The sequence below is a fragment of the Pelophylax lessonae genome (genome assembly GCF_965119305.1).
Source record: "Pelophylax lessonae genome assembly, chromosome: 7".
In the NCBI taxonomy this organism is placed as follows: Eukaryota; Metazoa; Chordata; class Amphibia; order Anura; family Ranidae; genus Pelophylax; species Pelophylax lessonae.
This window is the reverse complement of record NC_138774.1, coordinates 74479044-74505196: the sequence shown is the minus strand read 5'-3', so window position 1 is coordinate 74505196 and position 26153 is coordinate 74479044. Positions and strand designations below refer to the sequence as shown.

The 26153-nt window shown below is 41.2% G+C and overlaps 1 protein-coding gene across 1 annotated transcript in view; it reads right to left on the bottom strand.

The window, feature by feature from the left end:
* Positions 1 to 8079: 8079 nt before the first annotated feature.
* Positions 8080 to 26153, bottom strand: part of LOC309560649 (gap junction delta-2 protein-like) — an 88157-nt gene continuing 70083 nt past the window's right edge. The window contains exon 2 of the mRNA XM_082264270.1: positions 8080 to 9610. Within this exon, the coding sequence (XP_082120396.1) occupies positions 8779 to 9610 (832 nt within the window). The 3' untranslated portion in view covers positions 8080 to 8778. The remainder of the gene's footprint in view (positions 9611 to 26153) is intronic.

The following is a 26153-nucleotide window of genomic DNA, read 5'->3' as shown; positions in this document are numbered from 1 at the left end:
GGCGGGCATAACATGAAGCGGACTTGGTGAACTGACTCCGCACAGGAAATACCTCAAGAAATCCATAGTGCCCACTGTCATATCCCTCCTGAGGAAGAATTTGCATGGTGCAGGCAGTGATTCCTTTTAGGGACTTTTTTTTAATTTATCAAAAACCCAATAAATGTCCCCATAGCAGTAGTTCATCAGCAAAATAAATAAACTATTTTTCCGTTATAGTATTGTCCAACATTTTTCTTTTTTTCTTTAGAAAACAGGCTAATAAATACATGCTTGCATACCAGTTCATAATAATACAAAAATTTCAGGTTATGGTGAATATGGAGCCTTTAAAAAAAAAAAAAAACAGGAAAGGACAAATATATATATTTTATCAGCAGAAATATAATAAATCTGGCCATAACCTACTTTGCCTTCCACTAGAAGGTATTGTTATTTGTATTTTTTATGGATCATCTGCTAGGTAAAAGTATGTTGCTAATGAGACAGATTCAGCATTTCTTAAAGCTCAACTCCAGCCAAATGTTTTTTTGTTTCTAGTTTTGAGCATAATAGGGATAGGGTAGAACCTCTGTAAGGTTTTTACTGCAGTCTGTGACCCCATTGTCAAAACTGGACAAGATGGGAAAGCTCTCCAGTGGGAGTCCACAGAGTGCAACAGTAAAATGGGGAAGGGTTAGAATCTCCATTAATTGATTATTGCTGTATATGTGTTCCTGTCCTGGTGACAACTGCTGTAACCTGCTGTCACAGGCACAGGAAGTGAGAAAAGGGTTACAGACAGCAAAACAAACTTAAGCAGTATATATATATATATATTTATATACTCTTCCTAATAGCAGGAATACACGGTTCGAATATCGAGTTCCTGTCCTGGTGACAACTGCTGTAACCTGCTGTCACAGGCACAGGAAGTGAGAAAAGGGTTACAGACAGCAAAACAAACTTAAGCAGTATATATATATATATATATATATATATATATATATATATATATATATATATACTCTTCCTAATAGCAGGAATACATGGTTCGAATATCGACCAATCCTTCGATCGCGCACCAACGAATCAGCGTTTGTTGAACGAAATCGTCGCCAACATTGACAATCGAAAAAAAAAAATATTTTAAAGAGCAATCGATTTAATACGTAGTGTTGATGTTTCACGTACAAGTGGAAGTGATGTAGTGTGCGTGTGACCTTGTAGCCACGCCCTTCCTTCCAGCACGAACGTTCCCAGCATTGAAACCGTATATATATTTTTGCTGACATTTCTTTTGCCTTCTTTATTTGGAATTTTTCATTAGTGTTTACAAAACTTCGTTCTTGAACACTGCTTCCGGGTTGCCAACTATTTCCGCTTATGCGTGATAATGTTCTATAGATTTACTATTGCTGGGCATTAACGAGTAGAAAACCGGCCGATCGTTCGCTGAACCAAAATTTTCGTACAATTTTCTTATCGTGTATTCCTGCCATAAGTCTATCCAGAAAAAGGTTTTGGCTGAAGATAGGATTTAAATGTAACCAAACTGTTAAAGCCCAAATGTAGTTTAAAAACAAAATCCGTAAACAGTACATTGAGGATACAGTAAAAAGGCATATGGTTAATATCTTATTAGTTTAATTGTTTTTAATTAATCCCCTGCACCTGTACAACAGTCAGTGAACAGTAGTCTCTCTGCATGTGAACAGTGGTCTCTCTGCAGAGGTCCAGCACACCCCCTGCAGAGTCAGAGCTAGAGCTCTCCAATCAGCAGGGAGTGTGAGCTTCCCTAATTGAAAAGTTCCAACCTGACTTAATGGATGGGTAGCAAATTGGCTACTTCCACGCAGAGAGCACTGACATTTGCAAAAGTGTTATTAAAACAACTAAACCAGGAGGACATTGACCATATTCTTTTTTGCCATACTCTCAATAGATCTTAATCGTTTTTTGGAAACTAAACTTGGGTATTAACCTTAGGTCACCAAATATCATAAGCCCCAAAGAAGTTTGTTAAAAGGGACGGTTGGTGTAGAAGTGATTTTTGGTTATACAGTGGATATAGAAAATAATCACCCCCCTTTTTAAAAAAAAAATCAAATTTTGTTGCTTTGCAGCCTGGAATGAGGACAGGCACAGTTTTTGTTTTATCCAGCTGTGTTTACTAGTGCAACCTATAACATCCAAGTGAAAGATGTAACACCAACATGTAAAAGAAATACATTTAAAAAAAGGAAATTCAAAAACAGAATCACTGAGTTGGAAAATGGATCACCCCCCCCCTTATGTCAGTATTTTGTTTGAACACCTTTTGCTTTAATCACAGCCTTTAGTCTGTTGGAATAAGTCTCTACTAACTTTGCACATCTAGACTTTGCATTATTTGCCTACTCTTCTTTGCAGAACTGTTCAAGTTCAGTTAAATTTGATGGTGACCGTTTGTGGACAGATTTTCAATGGGGTTTAAGTCTGGGCTCTGACTAGACTATGCAAGGACATTCACATTTTCTACCTTTAACCACTGTGTGGTAGTTTTTGCTGTGTGCTTTGGGTCATTGCCATGTTGGAAGGTAGATCTTCTTCCCATTGACAACTTCCTGGCAGAGGGCAGCAGATTTTCTTCAAGAATTTGATAGTATTTTGCCCCATCCATTGTTTTTCCATCTGGACAAGTGCTCCAGTCCCTGCTGGAGAGCAACACCCCCATAATAGGATATTATCACCTCCATGCTTTACTGTAGGAATGGTGTTATGTGGATGGATTTGATTTCTATCAAACATATTGTTTGGTGTTGAGGCCAAATAATTCAATTTTAATCTCATCTGACCATAACACCTTTTTCCATGTGGTCTCAGAATCTTCAAGGTGCGTTTTGGCAAAGCTCAGTCGTGGCTGCATGTGGCCTTTCTTGAGGAGTGGCTTTTTTCTTTTTTTCCACCATTTAAGGTGGTCAGATGAGACTAAAATTGTATTATTTGGCCTCAATACCAAACGATATGTCTGACAGAAATCCAATTCAGCTCACCATCCATATAACGCCATTCCTACAGTAAAGCATGGAGGTGGTAATATCCTCTTATGGGGGTGTTTCTCTGCAGCAGGGACTGGAGCACTTGTCAGGATAGAAGAAAATGTATGGGGTAAAATATCATCAAATTCATGAGGAAAATCTGCTGCCCTCTGCCAGAAGGTTGTCAATGGGAAGAATGTTTACCTTCCAATATGACAATGTCTCAAAGCACACAGCAAAAATGACCACACAGTGGTTGAAGGAAAAAAAGGTGAATGTCCTTGCATGGCCTAGTCAGAGCCCAGACCTAAACCTCATTGAATATCTGTGGAATGACTTGGAGACTTCAATCATCAATCTGTAATTATCAAATTTAACTGAAATTGAGCAATTTTGCAAAGAAGAGTGGGCAAATATTGCAAAGTCTAGATGTGTAAAGTTAGTACAGACATATCCCAACAGACTAAAGGCTGTAATTAAAGCAAAAGGTGGTCCACCAAAATACTGACATAAGGGGGGTGATCCTTTTTCCAACTCAGTAATTATGTTTTTGTTTATTTTTATTTTTTTCTGACATGTTGGTCCTATATCTTTCACTTGGATGTTATACGTTGCACTAGTAAATACAGCTGTATAAAACAAAAGCAGTGTCTGTCTTCATTTCAGGCTGTAGAGCAACAAAATGTGATTATTTTAAAAGGGGGTGATTCTTTTATATACCCACTGTAGGCAGATGCAAGTGCACAGTTCTTGCCCCTCCCAGTAGCGTATAAAAGTTGGATCCCCTATTAATTTTTTTTGTACTTCTTTTAGCACCATTGTGTATCCCTCCTCTTGCACCTACCATAATGTAAAACAAATGGGGACCCAGGGGAGAGATTAATAGCATTTTGAAATAGCTGTGGCACAAGGGCAGAGATGAGAACTCAATTGCAGATCATCATTGGTGTCTTTGAGAGATACAGGATGCTAGATAAAAATATGTAAGGTGGCCATAGCCTAAAAGTGATGGCTGCTAACAGATTGTTCTTAAATTAAAGTGGACTTGTCATAAAAGTAATATTATTATCAAAATGCAGGCACTACCTTCAATTGTATCCACCAATTGTATCCATTTTTGGTGAAATCAGTTCTAACACAACTCTGGAAAGTACCCACACCAGCATTTTTCACAAATACAAGGGATGCCTGCATCCCACTATGCAATTCATATAACTGCACAGAGTGTCGCCATTTCTTTGTTTATTAAAAGTCAGCGGCTACAAAAAGTGTAGCTGCTGACTTTTAATAAACAGACACTCACCTGTCCCACGATCCAGCACTGCGGCCGCCCGAAGCCTTGCTCCTCCCCCTCTCCCCCTCTCCTCTTGGGGGCCTTGGCATCACTAGTGTGGGCACCTGGCTGTGACAGTTTGCGGCTCTACAGCTTAGTGCGCACTGAGCCTGCACGAGTCGCACTGCGCCTCCTGAATGGCCGGGCAATCTTCTGGGATCTGTGACGTGTCCCAGAAGAGTGCAGGGACGGAGGAGGAGAGGAGAACTTCTGGTTGAGCCGCCTAGGTGGCCCGAGCGTAAGTGGAAGTGGGTATCTGTCAAAACTAGGTACCTCCTCCCCCCCAAAAAAATGGCATTTCAGAGGGTCTGGAGTACTTAAAGAGGAAGTTACACTTTTGGGTGGAACTTGCCTTTAAGGTCACTGGAGGTCATGCCAAAGGTGTTCAACCTGAATCTGAAAGTCAATTTCTTTCTACTGTGTGGTGGGATCAGAGCAAATCCTAAAACTATAACTTTTTTTTCTTTTTTTTTTTTTTTTTTAGGATAGGTTCACTTGTGGTACCTTATAAACAACTGACACATACAATGAGTGATCGGCCAGAAATGTAAGTCTAATTTGGATTAATCTTACTGTTCGCATGGTCCTTGTTGCAGTGATAATATCAGCTAGGATAACATCATCTGCCAAGCTCAGTTGGAGCCTGTGGTCATGCAGAAGCTGCCAATATTAACTTCTACTCAGCTGATTGGTGGAAACCTCAGACCCAATGTCAGGTCTTGTAAACAGGTACTCATAAAAGTATCTAAAAAATTATAGTTCCTATTGCCCCTAACATATTTTACTTCTTTTTAAAATCCCTTAATGAAAACAGTCATCTGAACAACAATAACTTTTTCCAGACACTTTAATGCAGTAGGTCTAAAATTTGAAGCCACACATTTCCCATTTGGTGGTGGCCATAGTGGTTGCAGCCTGGTCATTTTAAATTCAAGACCTCCTGTTTTATGAGTGCTAAATTATTTTAATGCATGATCATCCAGTTCTGTTATCTCCTCCTGATATGAATGTACAGATTACATGTACAGCTTGGGGGCTAAATATCTAGATCTGAAACATTTTTGTTTTTCTTTATATGTACAATGAAATCTGACAAAAATTGATGGCCATGATGAAGGGTCCCAGATTATCGTGTAGAACTTAATAAGGAAGTAAAATTCCCAAAACAGGAAAGTCTGTAGGTTAGGTTACCAGAAATGATGCCATTGTTGGCAAAATGAGGCCTGCAGGATTCCTGAAGTTTGAAGGAATTTAGGAGACATCTGCCCATTTGCCACAGCCATTACAATTTGGTGTGTTCCACATTAAAATTTTTATCAATGCACCTGAATGGGGCCAAAAGGAAGGAATTTAGGGTGGTCTTCGGGCATAGCCAGCCAATCCAACTGCTGGAGTCCCTCAGACATGTAAGAAGCAGGAATGTTCTTTAACCTTCCAGAATCCACCAATATTCAAAAGTTCGGCTGGGTTGATCCCTTAAGAAAACCTATTGCAGACCTGTCTCATGCATTATGCTGGTTAAGTTGTGATATCCTGACAACTTTTATTGGTCAGATATTTTAAATAAAATCATGTGCTGTCATGTGTGGACTATGCTGATGGTGATGTATGTAAAACATGTATACTGCATGAAAATGAAGATAGCACCACAACATGCTGACACAACCATAAACGCACTCCAAGTTTTCTTGGGCCTAAGCCTAGACTTTCATTATCTCAGAGACTTAACCTCAACATTTCTTTTTAACATGCAAACATATTTACTTAAAAAACCTTTACCTCCACACTTTTATCAATCCCCACTGTATAAAATCTTCTCTGAAGCCTTATCCAACTTTTGCTGCAGCAGTGATGTCTCATGTTGCAAGGTTTCCTTGTCTACCTGCTAAGCATTACAACCTTCACCCTTTTCCTGGTGCCCCTTTGGCTACTTCCAGAATGATGAAATTGAGAAGACAACCACCCCTCAGGTGAGCAATCCCAGGGCTGTGGGTGCTGACCCCAGCTCACCACCGCCAATGCAACAGTAAAAATGAAGGCGATATCGACCTCACCCCACCAGCTGCTAGGAAGATGAATCCTTTATTAACATACGTCAAAGGTACACAGGATAACAGGGATGGACTTGTCTCACACTTTCAAAGTGAACAAGCACTTTGAAAGTGTGAAACGCGTCCATCTCTGTAGCCTGTGTACCTTTGATTATGTTAGTAAAGGATTTATCTTCTTAGCAGCTGGTGGTATGCGGCCAATTTTTCCTTCATTTCCACTTCCAGAATGATGTAGTGTTCCTTTCTTTTCCTGCTGAGTGTTGCAGTATCTATTGAGTTATATTGTTTTCCATTATGTTCCTATCCATCTTGTACTTTTTTCTTCCTTGTTTGGCATTGTACAATTCTCCTTTTTGGCTACACAGATTCGTTGTCAGTTGAGTGAGTTGCTGTACTTTTGCCTGAGTGTGGAGAGCTGTAGAGCTCTTAATAGTTGCATCCTACTGCCTACTGAACTATGTAGCCTTACACTATATACCTATCTAGAATTATACTTTTGTATACTATCTGCTTGGGAAGAGCTGCTGTGTATTTTTTTTAAGTGATTGCTATATCTTGTGGCGTTTCCCTACTTATGTGTCTTCCTGTTAAATATTGCTCCCCTGTCTGCTGAATGTAGATTGTGCCTTGCCTACCTGCCATTGTAATGTTTCCCACCTGTATGCTGAATTTTGTAATGTTCCCTGCCTGCCTAGTTGACAATCTAGTGCTTGCTGCCTACATATTCACTGTTGAAATGTGCCCTGCCTACAATAGACATTGCAGTGTTCCCCTCTTTATGTGTTAAATATTGTAATGTGCCCTTCCCGCCTCATAAACACTATAGTGTTCCCCTGCCTACTTATTGAATATTGTAGTGTCCCCTTCTTAGCTAATGAACATTGTATTGTTCCCCTTGCTTACATGTTACATTTTGTAGTCTGTCCTGCCTATTTAATAAAACTCCCAACTTTCTGAGCTGAGAAAGAAGGACACCTTTAGGCACAAAGTATGAAAGTAAAGAAAATGCCTCTGCCACAACCCCAGTTAAGTAGACTGAAGAGAATTAGTACGCAAAAAATCATTGGTTAAACCCAAACATTATTTTTCAAAATGACCTTTACTTTATACTACCTTTTTAAAAATAACAATTGCAAAAAATCTCCCCTCCCTACATGTTCAATGCACTAGTGTGCCCTGCCTGTCTGATGAATGATGGATTGTTCCCTGTTCTGCTTTCTGAATGTTACTGTAATCTGTACTATTTACTTCCTTATTCATACTAATTTTGTATTCCCCAGCTTGACCATTTAACCATAAGGAGTTCTGTGTCTTAGTTAAGAAAAATGCATTTTTCTGCCTGCTGGGTTTATGTATCCTTGCCTGCCTTCTGAGAGTTGTAATGGTTGTTGGTCTTTGTTATTCCCTACCCGGCTCATTAAGCTTCATACTATTTCATTACCTATCTGCTGCCTATACCAATGCCTTTATACTGAGTGCTGTAGTGTTCCCTAACCTTGCTGACCAAGTGTTCCTTGCCTTCTGGGTGTTGTATGGCTCCCAGTCATCCAATGTATGTAACAGCGTTCCCTCCTGTAAGTAATGAATATTGAAACATATCCATGTCTTCCAATGCTGTAGCTTTTTTTCACCCCCTATGCTCTTGTTGCCTTTCAATGTCTTTTTGTCTGCTTTTTGTTCCATTTCCTGCCTGCGAGTTTCCTCATCCCAGGACTTTTCATTTTCCTACCTAATGGCCTTTGCTTTTCTCTTTTCTCCAGCAGTTTGTTGTTGATGGCATCTGCTCACCCCTCTAGGTCCTCTGTTATGGTGTTTGGCAAAAAAAAAAAATTCTGACTGCTTATCAGGTTTTGAAAGATCTATTTTGGGGGGAGTTTGCAGCGCATGGGAAGTGAGGGGTATATAACAGTCGTGAGAGGCTTCTTAAACTCCTCTCTTAAGTACCCCTATTTGCGTTATTTGTTGCTCCTCCCTGCCCAGTTTTTATGGCTTCTGAAGTGTTAGTGCAGATCTTCTAAATTTAAATACCCATCTAAGGACTCCACTCTATCATTACTCCATTTAGCAGCCAGCGTAAAAAATGAATATAAGGTAAAGGTTAAAACAGTACCAAGCAATTATCCCTTCACTTTACAGTCCCAAAATTGTCTTTATAAATAATGTCCCTATACTTGTGTCCCACCCTTTTCTCAAATATCCCACCCCACTGGAAGCCGGGAAGCTTCCTGTAATAAGCCAGCAACTCCAGTTATTAAAAGGCTACTAACAAAGTCTGGAGGGTCTCCACTGATGGTTGGAAGACGGAAGCCAAACGCAGCCATATTTAATAATCCTCTGATTACATTCTCTATAGTATAGAGGAGAGCTCTAAACCGTTGGCCTGACCAGAATGGGGTCAAACATAAGCCGATTCACTGGACTGTGTCCTCCCCAATGTTGGCACTTGAGCCAGAGTAGATGGCTCCTTTTTACGCACCTCGCACACTGACTTTCTGCGAGCCTGAACTCCTCTCATTGCTGTCTTGATTTTTCTCCAGCCGAGGTGGTTAAGCTCAGCTAGGTTAAGAAGAACACAGATGCCGCTTACAGCAAACATGAAAACCAGGAAGACTGTCTTCTCAGTGGGCCGAGATACGTAGCACTCCACTTCCTTTACACAAGGGTAACGGTCACACTCAAAAATGGGTGGAACGCTGAAACCATAAAGGAAGTACTGTCCTGCCAGAAAGCCAATTTCCAAAGCATTCCTGAAGAAGACCTGAATGATGTAAAAGCGAGATATGCCCTCCTGTCGCTTGACCTTGGGGCTCTTCGCTGCTTTTTTAGGCGTGCTTGGGATCTCTTTAACTTCCAGGCAGTCTGGCTCATCCTTGGATGAAAGGTCCTGATTCTGCATCAAAATTCCATTGATATTTTTCATCCTTCGGTTCTCTCGTGGCAGTTCCTTCTCTAAAAGGGGATAAAGGAAGGAATATCTCCGGTCCCTCTGCTTGGCAGACTGGTGAACAGAATATGTGATAAAACAGAGGCTTGGGGTGCACACTAAGATGATCTGGAAGACCCAGTACCGGATGTGGGAGATGGGGAATGCTCGATCGTAGCAGGCTTGGTTACAACCTGGCTGAAGAGTGTTGCACATAAACATGGTCTGTTCATCTTCATAGACTGTCTCCCCAACAATAGCCACAATTAGGATGCGAAAAATTACAACCACAGTCAGCAGAATCCTGTCAAAGAGAGGTATATAATGAGTAATCGATTAGGTAAAAAAGTAATAGTTTGTAGTTGACATTTCTTACAAAATGATGGTCCTCATTTATATACATAAAGATACACACACTGTATATATGATCTTATGGGTTCTGCTATACAGTGAATCTGGAAAGTATTCACAGCGCTTCACGTTTTCCACATTTTGTTATGTTACAGCCTTATTCCATAATGGATTACATTAATTATTTTTCTCAACATCCTACAAACAATACCCCATAATGACAATGTGAAAGAAGTTTGTTTAAAATCTTTGCAACTTTATTTAAAAAAAAAAAAAATCTCATGTACATAAGTATTCACAGTATTTGCCATAACGCTGAAAATTGAGCTCAGGTGCATCCTGATTCCACTGATCATCTTTGAGATGTTTCTACAACTTGATTGGAGTCCCCCTGTGGTAAACTCAGTTGATTGGACATTATTTGGAAAGGCACACACCTGTCTATATAAGGTCCCACAGTTAACAGGGCTTTCAGAGCTAAAACCAAGCCATAAAGTCCAAGGAATTATATGTAGACCTCCGAGACAGGATTGTATGGAGGCACAGATCTGGGGAAGGGTACAGAAACATTTCTGCAGCATTGAAGGTCCCAATGAGCACAGTGGCCTCCAATACCAATAAATGGGAGAAGTTTGGAACCACCAGGACTCTTGCTAGAGTGAGCCGCCCGGGCCAAACTAAGTGTTTGGGGGAGAAGGGCCTTAGTCAGAGAGATGACCAAGAACCCAATGGTCACTCTGACAGAGCTCCAGTGTTTCTCTGTGGAGAGAGGAGAACCTTCCAGAAGAACAACCTCTGCAGTACTCTACCAATCAGGCCTGTAGGAAGCCACTCCTCAGTAAAAGGCACATGGCAGCCCGTCTGGAGTTTGCAAAAAGGCACCTGAAGGACTCTTAGAAACAAAATTCTCTGGTCTAATGAAACAAAGATTTAATTTTTTGGCCTGAATGGCAAGCGTCATTGTTTGGAGGAAACCATGCACTGCTCATCACCTGGCCAATACCATCCCTACAGTGAAGCATGGCGGTGGCAGCATCATGCTGTGGGGATGTTTTTCAGTGACAGGAACTGGGACATTAGTCAGGATTGAGGGAAAGATAAATGCAGCAATGTACAGAGACCTCCTTGACAAACACCTGCTCCTGAGCGCTCTGGACCTCAGACTGGGGTGAAGGTACATCTTCTAACAGGACAAAGACTCTAAGCACACAGCCAAGATAACAAAGGAGTAGCTACAAGATAACTCTGTGAATGTCCTTGATTGGCCCAGCCAGAGCCCAGACTTGAACCCGATTGAATATCTCTGGAGAGATCTGAAAATGGCTGTGCACCGACGCTCCCCTTCCAACCTGATGGAGCTTGAGAGGTCCTGCAAAGAAGAATGGGAGAAACTACCCAAAAATAAGTGTGTCATGCTTGTAGCCTCATACTCAAAAAGACTTGAGGCTGTAATTGGTGCCAAAGGTGCTTCAACAAAGTAGTGGGCAAAGGCTGTGAATACTTATGTACAGTACATGTGATTTTTTTTATTTTTAAAAAATTTGCAAAGATTTCAAACAAAAGAATCACATTGTCAGTATGGAGTATTGTTTGTAGAATTTTGAAGAAAATAATGAGATTAATCCATTTTGGAATAAAGCTGTAACATAACAAAATGTGGAAAAAGTGAAGCGCTGTGAATACTTTCTGGATTCACTGTAGATTACCAAGAAACAATTGTGAGCACTTTTGTTTTTTATTAGAAAAAAAAACACAATGAAGATAAGAGTATAAAAGATGATACAATACAGCAAAGAACATTGTAAGAAAGCAGAGTACCCAGCACAAGTCAGTAAAGGCATATATGGTTACAGCACATGTGTGTATAGATGTCAGGATATCATTTAATACATTTTTTTTTTCTAAAGTTCAGGTCTGTTATTCCCACTTAGGTGAGGAGGATCTACCTGGACCCGAATGCATGTGCAGAAATGCTACAGGTCACTCCGGGATCTCTTGAGGCATTTCTGCACATGCATGCTGTGGACTGCCTCCTGGGATTTCTCATCCATAGTTTTTAATTGAAAGCAGAAAGCAGAGTACCCAGAACCAATTCAGGAGAAACCATAGTTTTCTTTTCTTTCTTTTTTTTATTATATATGTTTATTTAAAGATACATTTTCAAGTTTTGCAAAGAAGAATAAAAGAAATAAAAATTGAGAAAGACATACCATAGGCACCAGAAATCACTGCAACATGAAATTGCACAGGTGACAAAATTTAGAATTGCGAGTAAACAGCTTCTCACGTAATGAAAACAGTAACTGGGGTGGCCCACTTCAAAGCCACATCAGTAATCCCAAAGCGGGTCAACCCCTACGAAAACATGCAATACTAAAACAAGTTGGAAAAAAAAATGTAATGCATGATATCAATACAATGCAGCAACATGGTACATAAAAAGGATGAAATATATCAAGACAAAAGAGGGTAGACAAAAGAAACGGGGTACCAGACCCCAAAGAGAGAGAAAAAATAAACCACTCAGTGTGCTGTAACCCAAGATTATTAGGGAACATTAACCACTTTACCACTAGAGCATTTTGCTGTGTTACGTCTGGGCCACTTTTTGCGATTCGGCGCTGTGCGACTTTAACTGACAATTACCCAAACGAAATTTACGTCCTTTTTTCCCCACAAACAGAGCTTTCTTTTGGTGGTATTTGATCACCTGTGCGATTTTTACTTTTTGCGCTATAAACAAAAAAAGAGCGTTTATTTTGAAAAAATAACAATATTTTTAACATTTTTTTATATGAAATTCCCCCCAAAAAAGATGTAAAAACCAATTTTTTTTTTAATTTTTGGCCAATTTGTTTTTTGCTACCCATGTTTGGTAAAAAAAATCACAATAAGCGTATTTTGATTGGTTTGCGCAAAAGTTATTGCGTTTACTAACTAAGGGAAAGATTTATGTCATTTTTGGTGTTTTTTTTTTTAACGCGTAATGGCGGCGATCTGTGATTTTTTTTGCGGGACTGTGACATTGCGGCGGACAGATCAGACCCTTGACTGACATTTTTGACACTTTTGGGGGTACCAGTGACATTACTGCAGTAATCAGTGCTATATATATGCACTGTTACTGTAAAAATGACACTGGCAGGGAAGGGGTTAATTTTATTGGAGAGGGAGGGGTTAATGTATGCCTGGTGCTTACTAACGTGTGGGGGGGGGGGGAGGTGACTGTGTGACACAGGGACAGATCCAGGGTTCAGCTATGCTGAACCCTGAATTCTGACCCTGCCTGTCACTTACACAGGCGGGCGGATCTCCAAACTAGATTCCCCGACGATCGGGGAAGAGCGGCGGCGATCGCCACCGCTCCTCCCCTGGCCCGACTCCCGCTGTAACTGAAAACAGTGGGAGCGAGCCTCCGGCGGCGTGCGCTCGCCGCCGGGAGAGGGGAATGTCTGGTGACGTAGACCTACGTCGCCAGACGATAACGAGGCCACTGTGCTGCAGTAGCAGCACAGTGACCAGTGGTAAAGCGGTTACGGAGAAAGTAATCATCCCTAGTATCCCTTAGAGCAGTAAACCTAGCTAGGGTATTGTGTAGTCTAGCCGTAAGATATTCCATGGATCTCACTTCTCCAACCTGCTGTAGAAAGGCAAAAAATGTTGGGGGGGGAGAATATCTGTTTCCACTGGGCAGTAATTAAACATCTAGCCGCTTAGAGAATGTGGGTTATCAATTTGTTAAGGTTTTTTCCTAGCTCCCCCATGGGAAGGCCCAGAAGATTCCTCAGCAGTGCTAGGTGGGCAGGCCTGTTATCCACCTTGGAGAGGAGTAAGTTAACCTCCTCCCAGACAGGTAAAAATGTTGTGGGTACGTCCATAGAATGTGAAACAGATCCCACCACCATAGCTTCCAATTGTATATGTACATAAGGCAGGAAAGGGGGAAACATTTTATGCACAGCTTCACAAAATGTGGAGTTAAGCTTTACGCTATATTCTTTCACATGAATATACCCCCCCCCCCCAAAAAAAAACAAAAAAAAAAAGGCTAAATTTACACTTTAAGCAATATTTCCTGGATTACATTTGCAGTTTCATGCCTGATTTTCCATACCGCCTAGGAGTGATCTTTACTAAACAGCATTTCACTGATTTCACTGTTGCACTTTAATTTTGGCAGACAGGAATGAAACTACCATAGACAAAGAGACCTTTTTGAATGTGCTGCTTCATGTAATGCAAATACACTTGAACAGCTGGTACTACCCCTGCAGGTGCAGTCACCACACATCAGCAGAGCTGTCTCATGAAATATAACTTTTATTTACACATTAATATGAATTTACCATTGAATGACATCACAGCGCGCTTAATCCTGTTTTATACAACTCACCAAATACATTTTAAATCTTGCTTTTTCCAGTGAACAGACATGGATGCTTATAGGAAAGGAACTATTGCACCAACCGCTGGGAGCAGGTCGTGTAATAACCATGAACCTTGTCCAGGTGTAATCAGAGCCTGTACATCTGTCATGTCCGTATGATGAGGGCTGTGGATATTAATGAAATGCTCTCATGTCATTTCTCATTTGTGCTGGGCTGGTAAACACTTATACCAAGCTGATTTGACCAGACAATGCTTTCGTGAGAATGAATATCCATGCATAAGGCAATATGGGTGAAAGACAGAGACTAAAGAGTAACTTATCCAGTTTATGAAAATCATTCTCCAGTAATTTATGGAGATGAGTAAAATGACATTACGTTAAAACAGTATTCTGTGTAAAACCGATTTTTCAGAATTGATGAACTAGGACAGACCTGGGTAAATTGTGGTCCCAGGGCCAGATCTGGCTCTTGGCTCTCCCTGTCTGGCCCTTGATGCCCCCATGGTTGGCTTCTCTGAGCCTGTCAGCTTCAATGAACTCAATGGGCAAGTTTGAGGAGTGGTGCCGCTTGTTAAACTCTACACCCAAAGTTAAAAATGCTGCAGCTGCGAAGCAAAGATTTTTGCCTCTTAGGAAAATGAATTGCCCACTCCTGAAATAGGATGCGCTTTGATCTCACTATAGAAGGGAATTATCAACATTACCCAGTCACCTGCCCATTAGTTGACTCATTGAAGTCTCAGAATCTTCTGTTCCAGGCAAAATTGGGAAACAATCCTAGGTCTATGGGAACAGCAGGCAACCCTGGCCAAAGACTCTTGAAATAAAGACCAATGGACAGTTTTAAAAATCTTGTTTGGTCACTATTCTTTCCAATGACATAAGCTGTCATTAGCATGTGCATGGTCCTCCTTCCTGCTCCACAGGTGAGCTGTAGCTGAGCGCACATGGTAATGCACCAGACCTCTCCTAACAGTCAGGACTGCTGATAGAAATCGTAGGGCCCCATACACATAGCTTCCAACTGTCCCTGATTTAGAAGGACTGTCCCTGATTTGGAGCAAAGTCCCTCTGTCCCTCTTTCCTTCTCATTTGTAGAGTTGTATATAAAATGCACTTTTAAACTTTCAAAAAGTGTTTCCCAGTGCAAAAACTTTCATCCAAATTCTAAATTGTTGCATTTGTGTATTTTAAAAGCCAATAATAGGAAAAGGGAACAATAGAGATAAAAAAGTAGTTGTGGGTTTAACAAAGATTATGAGGAAGAACTGGAACATCTTCTTGGTGCAGAAGACACCTATCAGAAATTATCTGGAAACCCAATAAAGAACTACACGAAAGCCCTGAAAACATATATTGACAAAGGAAAGGATATGGGTATCTTAAATAAAAAGGAGGCGAAATATTTAGACATAGAGGGGGCTAGAACGCCAATAATCTACTATTTGCCCAAGATCCACAAAAATGAGGAAAAACCCCCGGGCCGCCCCATAGTGAGCGGCATAAATTCCATCCACTCCAGGTTGGGAGAATATCTGGACAAATATTTGCAACCAATTGTGCCTAAAGGAAAGTCCTACCTAAGGGACAGCAAACAGTTGTTGTCAAATATTAAGGATTTAGAAATTGAAGAGGATGATATCCTAGTCACTATAGACGTAAATTCGCTATACACAAACATAGCACAAAAGGACGGATTGGATAGCGTTGAATGGGCACTTTATAAATATACAGACCTGAAACATGCACAGATGCACTTTATTCTAGAAGGGTTAAAAATGGCTATGAACTCCAACTATTTTTGGTACAAGGGACGATACTACGCGCAGATCAAAGGAGTCGCTATGGGGGCAAAGTATGCCCCCCAGCGTTGCTAATATATTTATGCAGAAATGGGAGGAAGAGCAAATATACAGCGTGGAGCGCCCTCATCTAATTTATTATCGTAGATACATAGATGACATCATCATGGTATGGAGAGGCAATATGGACACCTTACAAACCTTCTTTGATGAGATTAGCAGCAATGCCTATGGAATCACCTTTACAGGAAATTGGAATCGAGAGAAAGTCGCTTATTTGGATTTAGAATTGTACAAAGAAGGAGGAAAATTGGCCAGTAAGACCTTTTTCAAGAAAACGGACAAGAATGGCTACATTCCAACTAGGAGCTGCCACCACCCAAAATGGTTGGGTAACATCCCCAAGGGACAGCTCCTAAGGATAAGGAGGAACTGTAGCAATATACAGGATTTTGAAACTCAAGCGGACATTTTAATACAGAGGTTTGTTGAAAAAGGCTACAAAAAGAAAGATTTAGTACATTTGAAACAACTAGTAAGGAATACCACAAGAGAGGACTTAATCAAAGAAAGTAAAAATAAGGTAAATGAGAATAAGCATGAATTCGCCTTTATAACGGGTTTCAATAGACAACATAAGCAACTTGAAAACATTATCAAAAAACACTGGCCCATTTTGACAGCAGACAGAACTTTGAAGAGAATTCTCCCAAGCAAACCATCTTTTGTATATAGGCGGGCACCCACACTTAAAGATAGGGTGGTACATAATGTGGTGAACCCACCCAAAACCATCTCTCTCCCCACAAGCATTAATGGTTTTTTCAGGTGTCAAAAATGCTTACCTTGCAGGACCAACAGAAAGCAACCTAGAAAAATCAAAACTTTTAAATCTCACACCACAGGGGTGGAATATAAAATAAAAGACACCATCACGTGTACCAGTACACACGTGACATACGTCATTGAATGTCCATGTCATCTGCAGTATATAGGGAGAACCACCCGTCCCCTATACGTGAGAATTAGGGAACATGTCAAAAATATAAAAAAGGGCTTTGACAAACATAACTTGTCAAGACACTTCAAGGAAAGACACTCCCAGGACCTCTCGGGCCTAATTTTTTATGGCATTGATAAAATAAAAGGGGACTGGAGAGGAGGCAATAAGAGAAGAATGATTTCGAAAAATGAAACTAAGTGGATTTTCCTGATGCGATCTTTGAGACCTGATGGACTAAATGCTGATATAGACCTGAACTGCTTCATTACTGATGTCTAAACACCCCCTTTTTTATATAAAAAATCCCCTTTACAAAAAAATCCCTTTTACAAAATCCTTTTTATATATAACATCCATCTGTACCCCCCCCCCCTTTTTTTCTGGGAGGGGCCTTGTTAGAGCCTTTTTTAAAAAGGTTTTAAAAGTTTTTTAGGAAGGTCCTCAAAGGGATTTTATGGGAGATTTTTTTGATCTTCAGGGGATTTTTAGGAATTTTAAAGAATTTCTTAAGAAGAATTGTTCAGAGTTTTTAAAAAATTCCAACATGACCTTTTTAATATAATTTTTAATATAATTTTTATATTTTACCTTGTAGAATAAGAAGTCCTTACCATATAGCCTGTAATTCTCGATATATCGTCCCTCATGCCTTGTGCATTGTTTTTATGCATTTTTTATGCATCTTTTTATGCATGTGATTGTTTGCCCTTCTATTACCAATCTCGGATAGATTATTGTACCAATAACTCCCTTAGGTGTTGAACCCTCCTCCCATTACTATTATTATTCCACCCATCTACCCTTCTGGTATTTTATTAGGAAATCCTTGGACACTCCCCTTATCCATTTGGTCCAATTCCTCTTTCCACTTTTTTACCTTTTTACTACCTTTTTTAAAATTTGAATTGTTTTATATGAAGTTCCCATATACCTTTCCATACACACATATTCTCTCTATATTGAACCAACTTCCCCCTTTACCTACCTCCAGTGAAGGCGGTACATATATATATATACACATGTATAATATTTTTTCTTGATTAAGCAATTTTATGTTTCAGCCTTCTCATCCAACATCGGACCATTTTTTTGGATTTTTTGGGATTTTCAGTTTTTTTATTTTCTCTCCGGCTCTTCCTTTCATACACAGCCATCAGTTTGAGTCTCTCAGAATATAATATTATATTCAAATTCCCCCCATGAAGTGGATAGGATGACTAATAGAGAGCATAGCCCCAGAAATGTCTCTAGTAACATAATGTACTTAGGGCTTGCTAAAGACTCTCAATATTGTTTTTTAAATTGTTTTTCAGATATTTTTAAGCCTTTCTCACACGAAGAGGAATTTTATTTTATTTTATTTCACATATATTTTATCTTTTGTCCATTAAAGGTTGTACCCACACAAAATAATTTTTTTTAAAACACATTTTTTCTTTCTTTTTTTTGTAATTTTTAAATAATTCTTTTTATGTGGTCCTCGTAGTAGCCCCGTGAAAGCTGCTTCGTAAATGATGTAATTTAAGCCGCCCTTTATACTCACCTATAGGAATATAGGGAGTAGCAAGATGGCCTTCATTTGGCAACGAACATGGAGCATCAAGATGGCTGACGGTAGTCAATCTGTTGCCATGACAAGGGCTGGCTATAATAAGACCGGGAGTGCGCCGTGGTGACGCCGCTCCAGCAGACGTCGATGACGAAACGCGTAGGGCGGGCCCATTGCGTCACAGCGTCACTTCCGGTTTTGAGATTCCACTGCCGTGGAACGCGGAAGCGCTACTGATTCGAGGCAGCTATCACAGCTTTTCACAGTGAGTGGATGCTACGTTCTTTCTGCATTTTTACGATTGATACTTCATGAGGCTCCCCTCTTCTTTCTCTCCATATGGAAACACGCCAACTGGTGCTTTGATTGTGGAGGGGGACCCTTGGAGATCCATTCTTGCCTAACTTCCGTACAAGGCAGGTTGTATATACAGTGCGACACCTAGTGGTCACACGGTTGATTGCAGCTGACATTTATTTCATTTTTATCTATTTTTTAAGGGATTTTTTTCCCTGGTTTCACTCATCACTTCTACTTCACTTATATGTTCTCTACTGGCATGTTGCACTTTCAACAGTAACAGTGCCAGGAATGTCACTAATATTTGATTTTATTTCTACACTGGATTGATTTTCATTACTTGTATATCACAATAAAAACACTGTCTATGTTATTAAATTTATTTATTGCACTTTAGCACTTTCTGGGTTTTACTCATCACAGATCAGGATATTTGATCTTTTCCGACTTGAACCCACTTGATACATAGCATATATATTATTTAACCCTTTTTGGTTTTATGGGACACACCCCTTTATTATTCTTTATTTTTTTATCATTTGATTGTAAGTGTATGCACTTTATTTCTTTTAATTGCACAAAGGTAGCGCCGTTTACAACCTCTCTCTGCGCTTTACACTTAACTAATCATTTTTTTGTATAATTCTCCTTTAACCACTTAAAGAGGAAGTAAACCCTCCTCAGGAAGTTGTACCTATAGGTAAGCCTATGATAAGGCTTACCTATAGGTACTGTAAATATCTCCTAAACATGTAGGGTTTAGGAGATATTTACCTTTAATGCAGCCAGTGACGTCACTGGCGCATGCGCTCTGAAGGAACGGCTGATCGTGCCGTTCCTTCACAGCCCCGTGCCGTGACCGTCGGCTCCCGTGCGCGGGAGTGACGTCACCGCGGCTCCGGCCAATCAGGTGGCCGGATGCCGCGATCCCGGAAGACGGGCGACTCAACATGTCGCTCATCATACAGGTAAGAGAGCGGCACGGCGGGGGCTCGTTCTAAGGTAAGTATTTCATAATGAGCTAGTTTGCGATGCATACTAGCTCATTATGTCTTTCTATTGCAGGTTGTAAAAAAAAAATTTTTTTTTGAACGAGTTTACAACCTCTTTAAGCCCCGGAAGATTTTACCCCCTTCCTGACCAGGGCCTATTTTGCGATTCGGCACTGCGTGACTTTAACGGACAATTGCGCGGTCGTGCGATGCTGTACCTAAACAAATTTGACATCCTTTTTTTTTCACAAACAGAGCTTTCTTTTGGTGGTATTTGATCACCTGTGCGATTTTTTGATCATGCGCTATAAACAAGAAAAGAGCGTCAATTTTGCAAAAATAGCAATATTTTTCACATTTTTTATATGAAATTCCCCCCAAAAAAATGTAAAAATCTAAATTTTTTTAACATTTTCGGACAATTTGTTTTATGCTACATACGTTTGGTAAAAAGAATTGCAAAAAGCGTATTTTGATTGGTTTGCGCAAAAGTTATCGCGTTTACTAACAAAGGGAAAGATTTTTGTCATTTTTGTTGTTTTTTTTTTAACGCGTAATGGCGGCGATCTGTGATTTTTTTTGCGGTACTGCGACATTGCGGCAGACAGATCGGACCCTTGACTGACATTTTTGACACTTTTGGGGTTACCAGTGACATTACTGCAGTAATCAGTGCTATACATATGCACTGTTACTGCAAAATGACACTGGTAGTGAAGGGGTTAACTTTATTTGAGAGGGAGGGGCTGTGTGTGTCCCTAGGGGCGTGATTCTAACTGTGATTGGCTGTGGCTTGAGCTGTAGAAACAGTGATCGATGGTCCTACATAGTAAAACCGTGTGATAACTGTTTCTACACAGGGGAGAATGACAGGCGGCTTGTTTACATTAGCCGCCTGACTTTCTCCCTCTGCAGCGGCGATCGCAGAGTGACCGGCGGACATCGGGTCTGCCGGTCACACGCGCGGGGGGGTCTGTGACCATGTGGGAGCGGGAGCGCGCCTCCGGGGGCGCGCGCTCGCTCCCTAGACCCTCACAGGCTAGCGACGTAGATCTACGTCACTTTGCCTGTGAGGGGCTGACTGCCGACGTAAATAGTCGTGCGGCAGTCGGCAAGTGGTTAAGGGGGGCGTGGCAGGGGGTGTGTCCTATGCCGACATACTTTTGCTAACCGGTGTCCCTCATTCCCATCTCAAGAAGATGGGAGGTATGCACACAGACTACTTAACAGGCCCCCCCCCCCCCCAGGAAAATATTAAAGCTATGTTTTGATAAAAATACAATAAAATCATTATTAGCAGACACAAATACAACATAACACAGAATTCTAAAATATGAAACTGAGTAGATAAATAAATCTCTGTGTGTGGGGGAGGTGTTGGGGCTCATGTACATGGGTGCTGTGGTCAGTACAGTGTGAATCAGTGGTTCATTTATGTGGCTTGAGCCACCTGGAGCTGTACGAACTCAGCTGCAGGTCCTAATTTGACAGGCGTGGGGGTGCAGGTGTACGGCCCAAACACAGCTCATGTCCAATTAGGGCCTGCGGCTGTGTTCATACAGGCGCTACATCCCCATAGAATGACAGATGGCTTCAGCCCAAACCCCTCATTCACACAGCCAAAGTACCTGTGGGAATGATGAGCCCTTAATTACATTTTTCTAACCTAAAAAAACAGATCTTTACAGAGGTGTATTGTCACTTTGAAGAGGGATTCCATCTTTGTCAGGTCTTCTCTCCGGTTTCCTGGGCTCCGGTCGTTCGGCCAAACTACGATGATGTAACGCATGCGCGTGGGTGTCATGGCCACAGCACAGCTCTCTCAATAGATGGTATGTCATCCATCGAGAGCACAGTGCACATGCGCTGGTGCTATCATCGGCTGCTACGTTTTGGAGATATTCACTGAACCTACATGTAAGCCCTATTATGGGCTTACCTGTAGATACCAGATAAAAAATGGAGTTTACTACTGCCAGATCAGTTAGTAAATGGTTAAATAGAAGGAGTTGATAAATGGATACAGAGGGAACTGACAGTGTAGAGGAGAAGAAACAAAGTTGCATAGGTCAGGAAGCAGTCTGGGGGAGAGGCGTGGGAAGCCCAACTACATAAAGCACATTAAACTGCACTGGGGCAATGTAACAGGCAGCTATGGAACCAGTGTAACAGTAAATTCTTCACACCGTGGGAATGCAGCTGATCAGCTGTGACTGTGTCAGGAAGACAGAGCAAAGAGGGAGAGAGATGAAAAAATATACAGGCTGGGACAAGGAGTATAGGAGGAACTGCAGGGAGTGAAACAAAGTTACAGAGATAACAAACTTGGGAGCGGAGCTAACATTAGAGCCAGGGCTGGGTAGGGGGGTGGGGCCCACACAGGGAGGGGGATTAGTGAGGGGCAACTGGGACAACTGAAAAAAACTGGCAGCAGGGAGAGGGGGAGCGATCAGCTTTCAGCTGCTGGAGGTACATTTCTGTAAATGTCGTTCATCACGAATCCCCCTCCTTGTGTGCGCCCCCCTGTGTGTCCCCTACAAGAGGACCGGTGGTCCACCCTATCAGCGGCCCTGCTAACAGTGCTGTGAAAAGGAGAAAATGTATGTTATTAGGTTATTTCCTGTGTTGATCAAATGTTTTCTATTGATTTAAAACTGAAAATACTGCATTTGGCCACTACCACCACCTGTGACACTGCTAGCTGATAACAGTTTGGGGAACAGTTGATTGAAAACCTTACTTAGTTGTGCCTCCCCCATCCTGAGTAGTCTCAAGTTCCTCCACTCTCCACTGACATGGAATGAAGGTATTCATAGAAATGAGATGACAGAAAAAGGCCAGAATGGTGACAATCTCAAGTCTATAGGAGGCCCGTGAAACTGCTGGCTGACTGTAGTTTTTGGGAGACCCCTAATACTGCTGGCTGACTGCAGTTTTTGGGAACAGCTGATTGAAAATCTATCCTAGTTGTCCTCCCCTGCCCCTCACGAGTTGCCCTGAATTCCTCCCTTTTCCATTCTTCATTGACATGAACAAGAGCATGGCAGCCTAGCGGGGTGACGGGGGTGGTGGTAGGGCAAAGTATTGACTCTTTTCTTTGCACGGAGTGCATTTTTAAAACTATTTTAATTAGCGAAAGAGTTAATTTAATAAAAATGTATATCCTAGGATACATACAATGGGTATATAAAGAATCACCCCCTTTATAATAATTCCATTTTGTTGCTTTGCAGCCTGAGATGAAGACAGATTCAGTTTTTGTTTTATCCAGCTATGTTTACTAAAATAAAAATAAATTCAAAAACAGAATCACTGAGTTGGAAAAAGGATCACCCCCTCGAAAAAATTACCTGTAAACTCAATCAGGTGTAGCTAATTACCTTCTCAATGGCACACAAAGCCATTTGACTTTCCACTGTGATCAGCTGGGGTCAGTTTGATTAGCTCAGCATGAAAAGAGCTTTCCTGGAACATTTCAGTCCCTGGTAGTGCAACTGAAGTAAACAATGAACTATGAGTGACTAAGGTTTTATCAATGCCTAGAAGCGGAAGTTATTTGGTACAACACGGACCCTCCCTGGATCAGGAATTTGCTCTGAACTGGATGAAAGAGCCAGGAGGAAACTGGTCAGAGAGGCTACCAAGAGGCCTACAGCAACTCTGAATCAGTTGCAGGATATTATGACAAAGGGCTCTTTCACACGGGCGATCCAATCAGATCTGCCTGTCAGTTTTTTAGGCGGATCTGATCGGATCCTCCATGCAGCTCTATGGGGCAGCGGGTGTCAGCGGAGACACCTCCGCTGACACCCGCTGCCATCCGTATCCGATCCTGTCCGTGAAATCTGGAAGGATGGAAACCCTATTTTTCCATCCGTTCAGTAATCGGATCGGATCTGATGAGAGCGGACAGGCGGTCCACTCTCATCCGATCCCCCATAGAGGGCAGCGGGGGCTGAGACACCTCCCTCTACGCTCTGCAAGCGGAGACGGAGCTGTCATCCGCTGGCTCAGCGGGGATCGCGGATCGATCCCCACTGAGCAACACGGATCCGCCTACGGAGGCGGACCGTGTGAAAGAGGCCAAAGAGTGGTCATTGTGTGATTATTACAAATTCTTCACAAATGTGGCCCAGGGTTGCAAGAAAAAAATCCACTCTTCAAGAAAGGCTACATGCAGCCATGACTGAGCTTTGCCAAATCACACCATGAAGATTCTGAGACCACATGGAAAAAGGTGTTATGGTCAGATGAGATTAAAATTTAATTATTTGGTCTCAACACCAAACAATAAGTTTGACGGAAATCCAATATAGATCATCATCCAGATAGTATTCCTACAGTAAAGTATGGAGGTGGTGATATCCTGTTATGGGGGTGTTGCTCTGCAGCAGGGACTGGAGCACTTGTCAGGATAGAAAGAAAAATAGATGGGACATAATACTGTCAAATTCTTGAGAAAAATCTGCTGCCCTCTGCCAGAAAGTTTTCAATGGGAAGATGGTTTACCGTCCAACATGACAATGACCCAAAGCACACCGAAAAAATGATCACACAGTGGTTGAAGGAAAAAAAGGTTCATGTCCTTGCATGGCCTAGTCAGAGCCCAGACCTAAACCCCATTGAAAATCTGTGGAATGACTAGAAGACTGGAGTCCACTTATAGTCACTATCAAATGTAACTGAACTTGAGCAGTTCTGAAAAGAAGAGTGGATAAAGTGCAAAGTTAGTGAGACAAATCCCAACAGACTAAAAGCTGTAATTAAAGCAAAAGGTGGTTTAACACAATACTGACACACGGGGGTGATCCTTTTTTCAACTCAGTGATTCTGTTTTTGATTTTTTTTTTCTGACATGTTGGTGTTATATTTTTTACAATAAACATAGATTTTTTTATATTTTTCACAGTAAATACAGCTGGTTTAAAAACAAAAAACAAAACAGTGTCTGTCTTCATTTCAGGCTGTAAAGCAACAAAATATGATTATTTTAAAGGGGGTGATTCTTTTTTTATACCCACTGTACACTGTTGCAGCATCCACCACACGGAGTGCGGCTCCAAACTGCACTCTTCCTCCCCAATCTAGGATGAACAAGATGCTGGCCATGGGAGCCTGTCCCCATTCTAGCGCTTGGCAACGTCCTTACAAAGAAGGCTGTACACTAATGACGTCAGTGCTTTGATGAGTTTATTCAGGACCTGTTTGCTGAAAGTCCTCGTCTGCAACAAATCCCATTTAATGCATTTCATTCTGATTGGGCTTGGTTGTGGAGACAGGAGACAGACAGACAGACCATTAGAATCTGCTAAGCTGCAAGTTACATTAGAGACCTGTGGCCCATTTATGTCCAAAAAGTCCCTGATTGGGGACCACTGTATCAGCCCTAAAAAGAGAACAGATAAAAATAAATGTGAAATTACACATCTGAAAATGTATTGATTTAGTTGAGTGTTTGTGATTTTCCAAGGATAGAAATTTGTGTCCCTGGGATTTGTCAAATTATTTCTGGTTCATGGATTATCGCACTGCAAGATTTTGGCACAGGAACTGTGTGGTCTTGGCATAGAGGCTTCCAGAACAGGACAGGGTCAGTAGGCAGGGTTAATTGTTGTAGAAAGGATGGTGTCAACCCCCACATTTCATAATCCTGATATGTGCCTGCTGTACGATGTACTTGTATTAAAGTATCCTGTTCTCTTTGTATTGCTTCCTTTGTATGAAATACTTGGTGATTCAGTCATCCCCCTGCTTTCCTATATCAAACTGCACTTCTATCCCTGAATGATGAGTTTGGTTCTGTGCATTCTATTTGGAAGCACAGCCTTTAAAGATCAATGTACTGCTGTTTCTCTTGAGGCTCGGTTCACACTGCCACGACTTGGGATCCGACATGTAAAATCCCATGTTAGTCAATGAAAGCTGTCTTAATTAACACTACTGAAGTCGCTCAGACTTCAGAAAAGGTTCCTGTACTACTTCAAGGAGATTTCAATCCGACTTTTATTCTCTTCTATTCTATAGATTTATCAAAGTAATACTCAAGTCGCCTGGCAAAGTCGAACTGCAAGTCGCACGACTTTCAGGTCGCGGCAGTGTGAACCGAGCCTAAAGGGCCATACACACTATAAGATTTTCTGAAGACTTTTTCCTTCAGATTTACCTTTTCTATGCAGTGCAAGGGCCTGCCAGATTGCATACAAATTGAAAGTGTTTAGGTTTGACCTCCTATTATATGGTTTTGGTAAATCTAAAGGAAAAAGTCTTCAGAAAATCTTATAGTGTGTATGGCCCATTAGAAGGTAAGGGTTCACATATACGTTAAAGTGGCCGAATAGGGGTTAGTTCAGGGGTTCTACTTATAAATGTTTCACACAAGATTCACACATTTTTCACCCAGAATTCACACATTTCTCTCATTGGATCCAATTGAAAAAATGTGTGAATCCTGGGTGAAAGC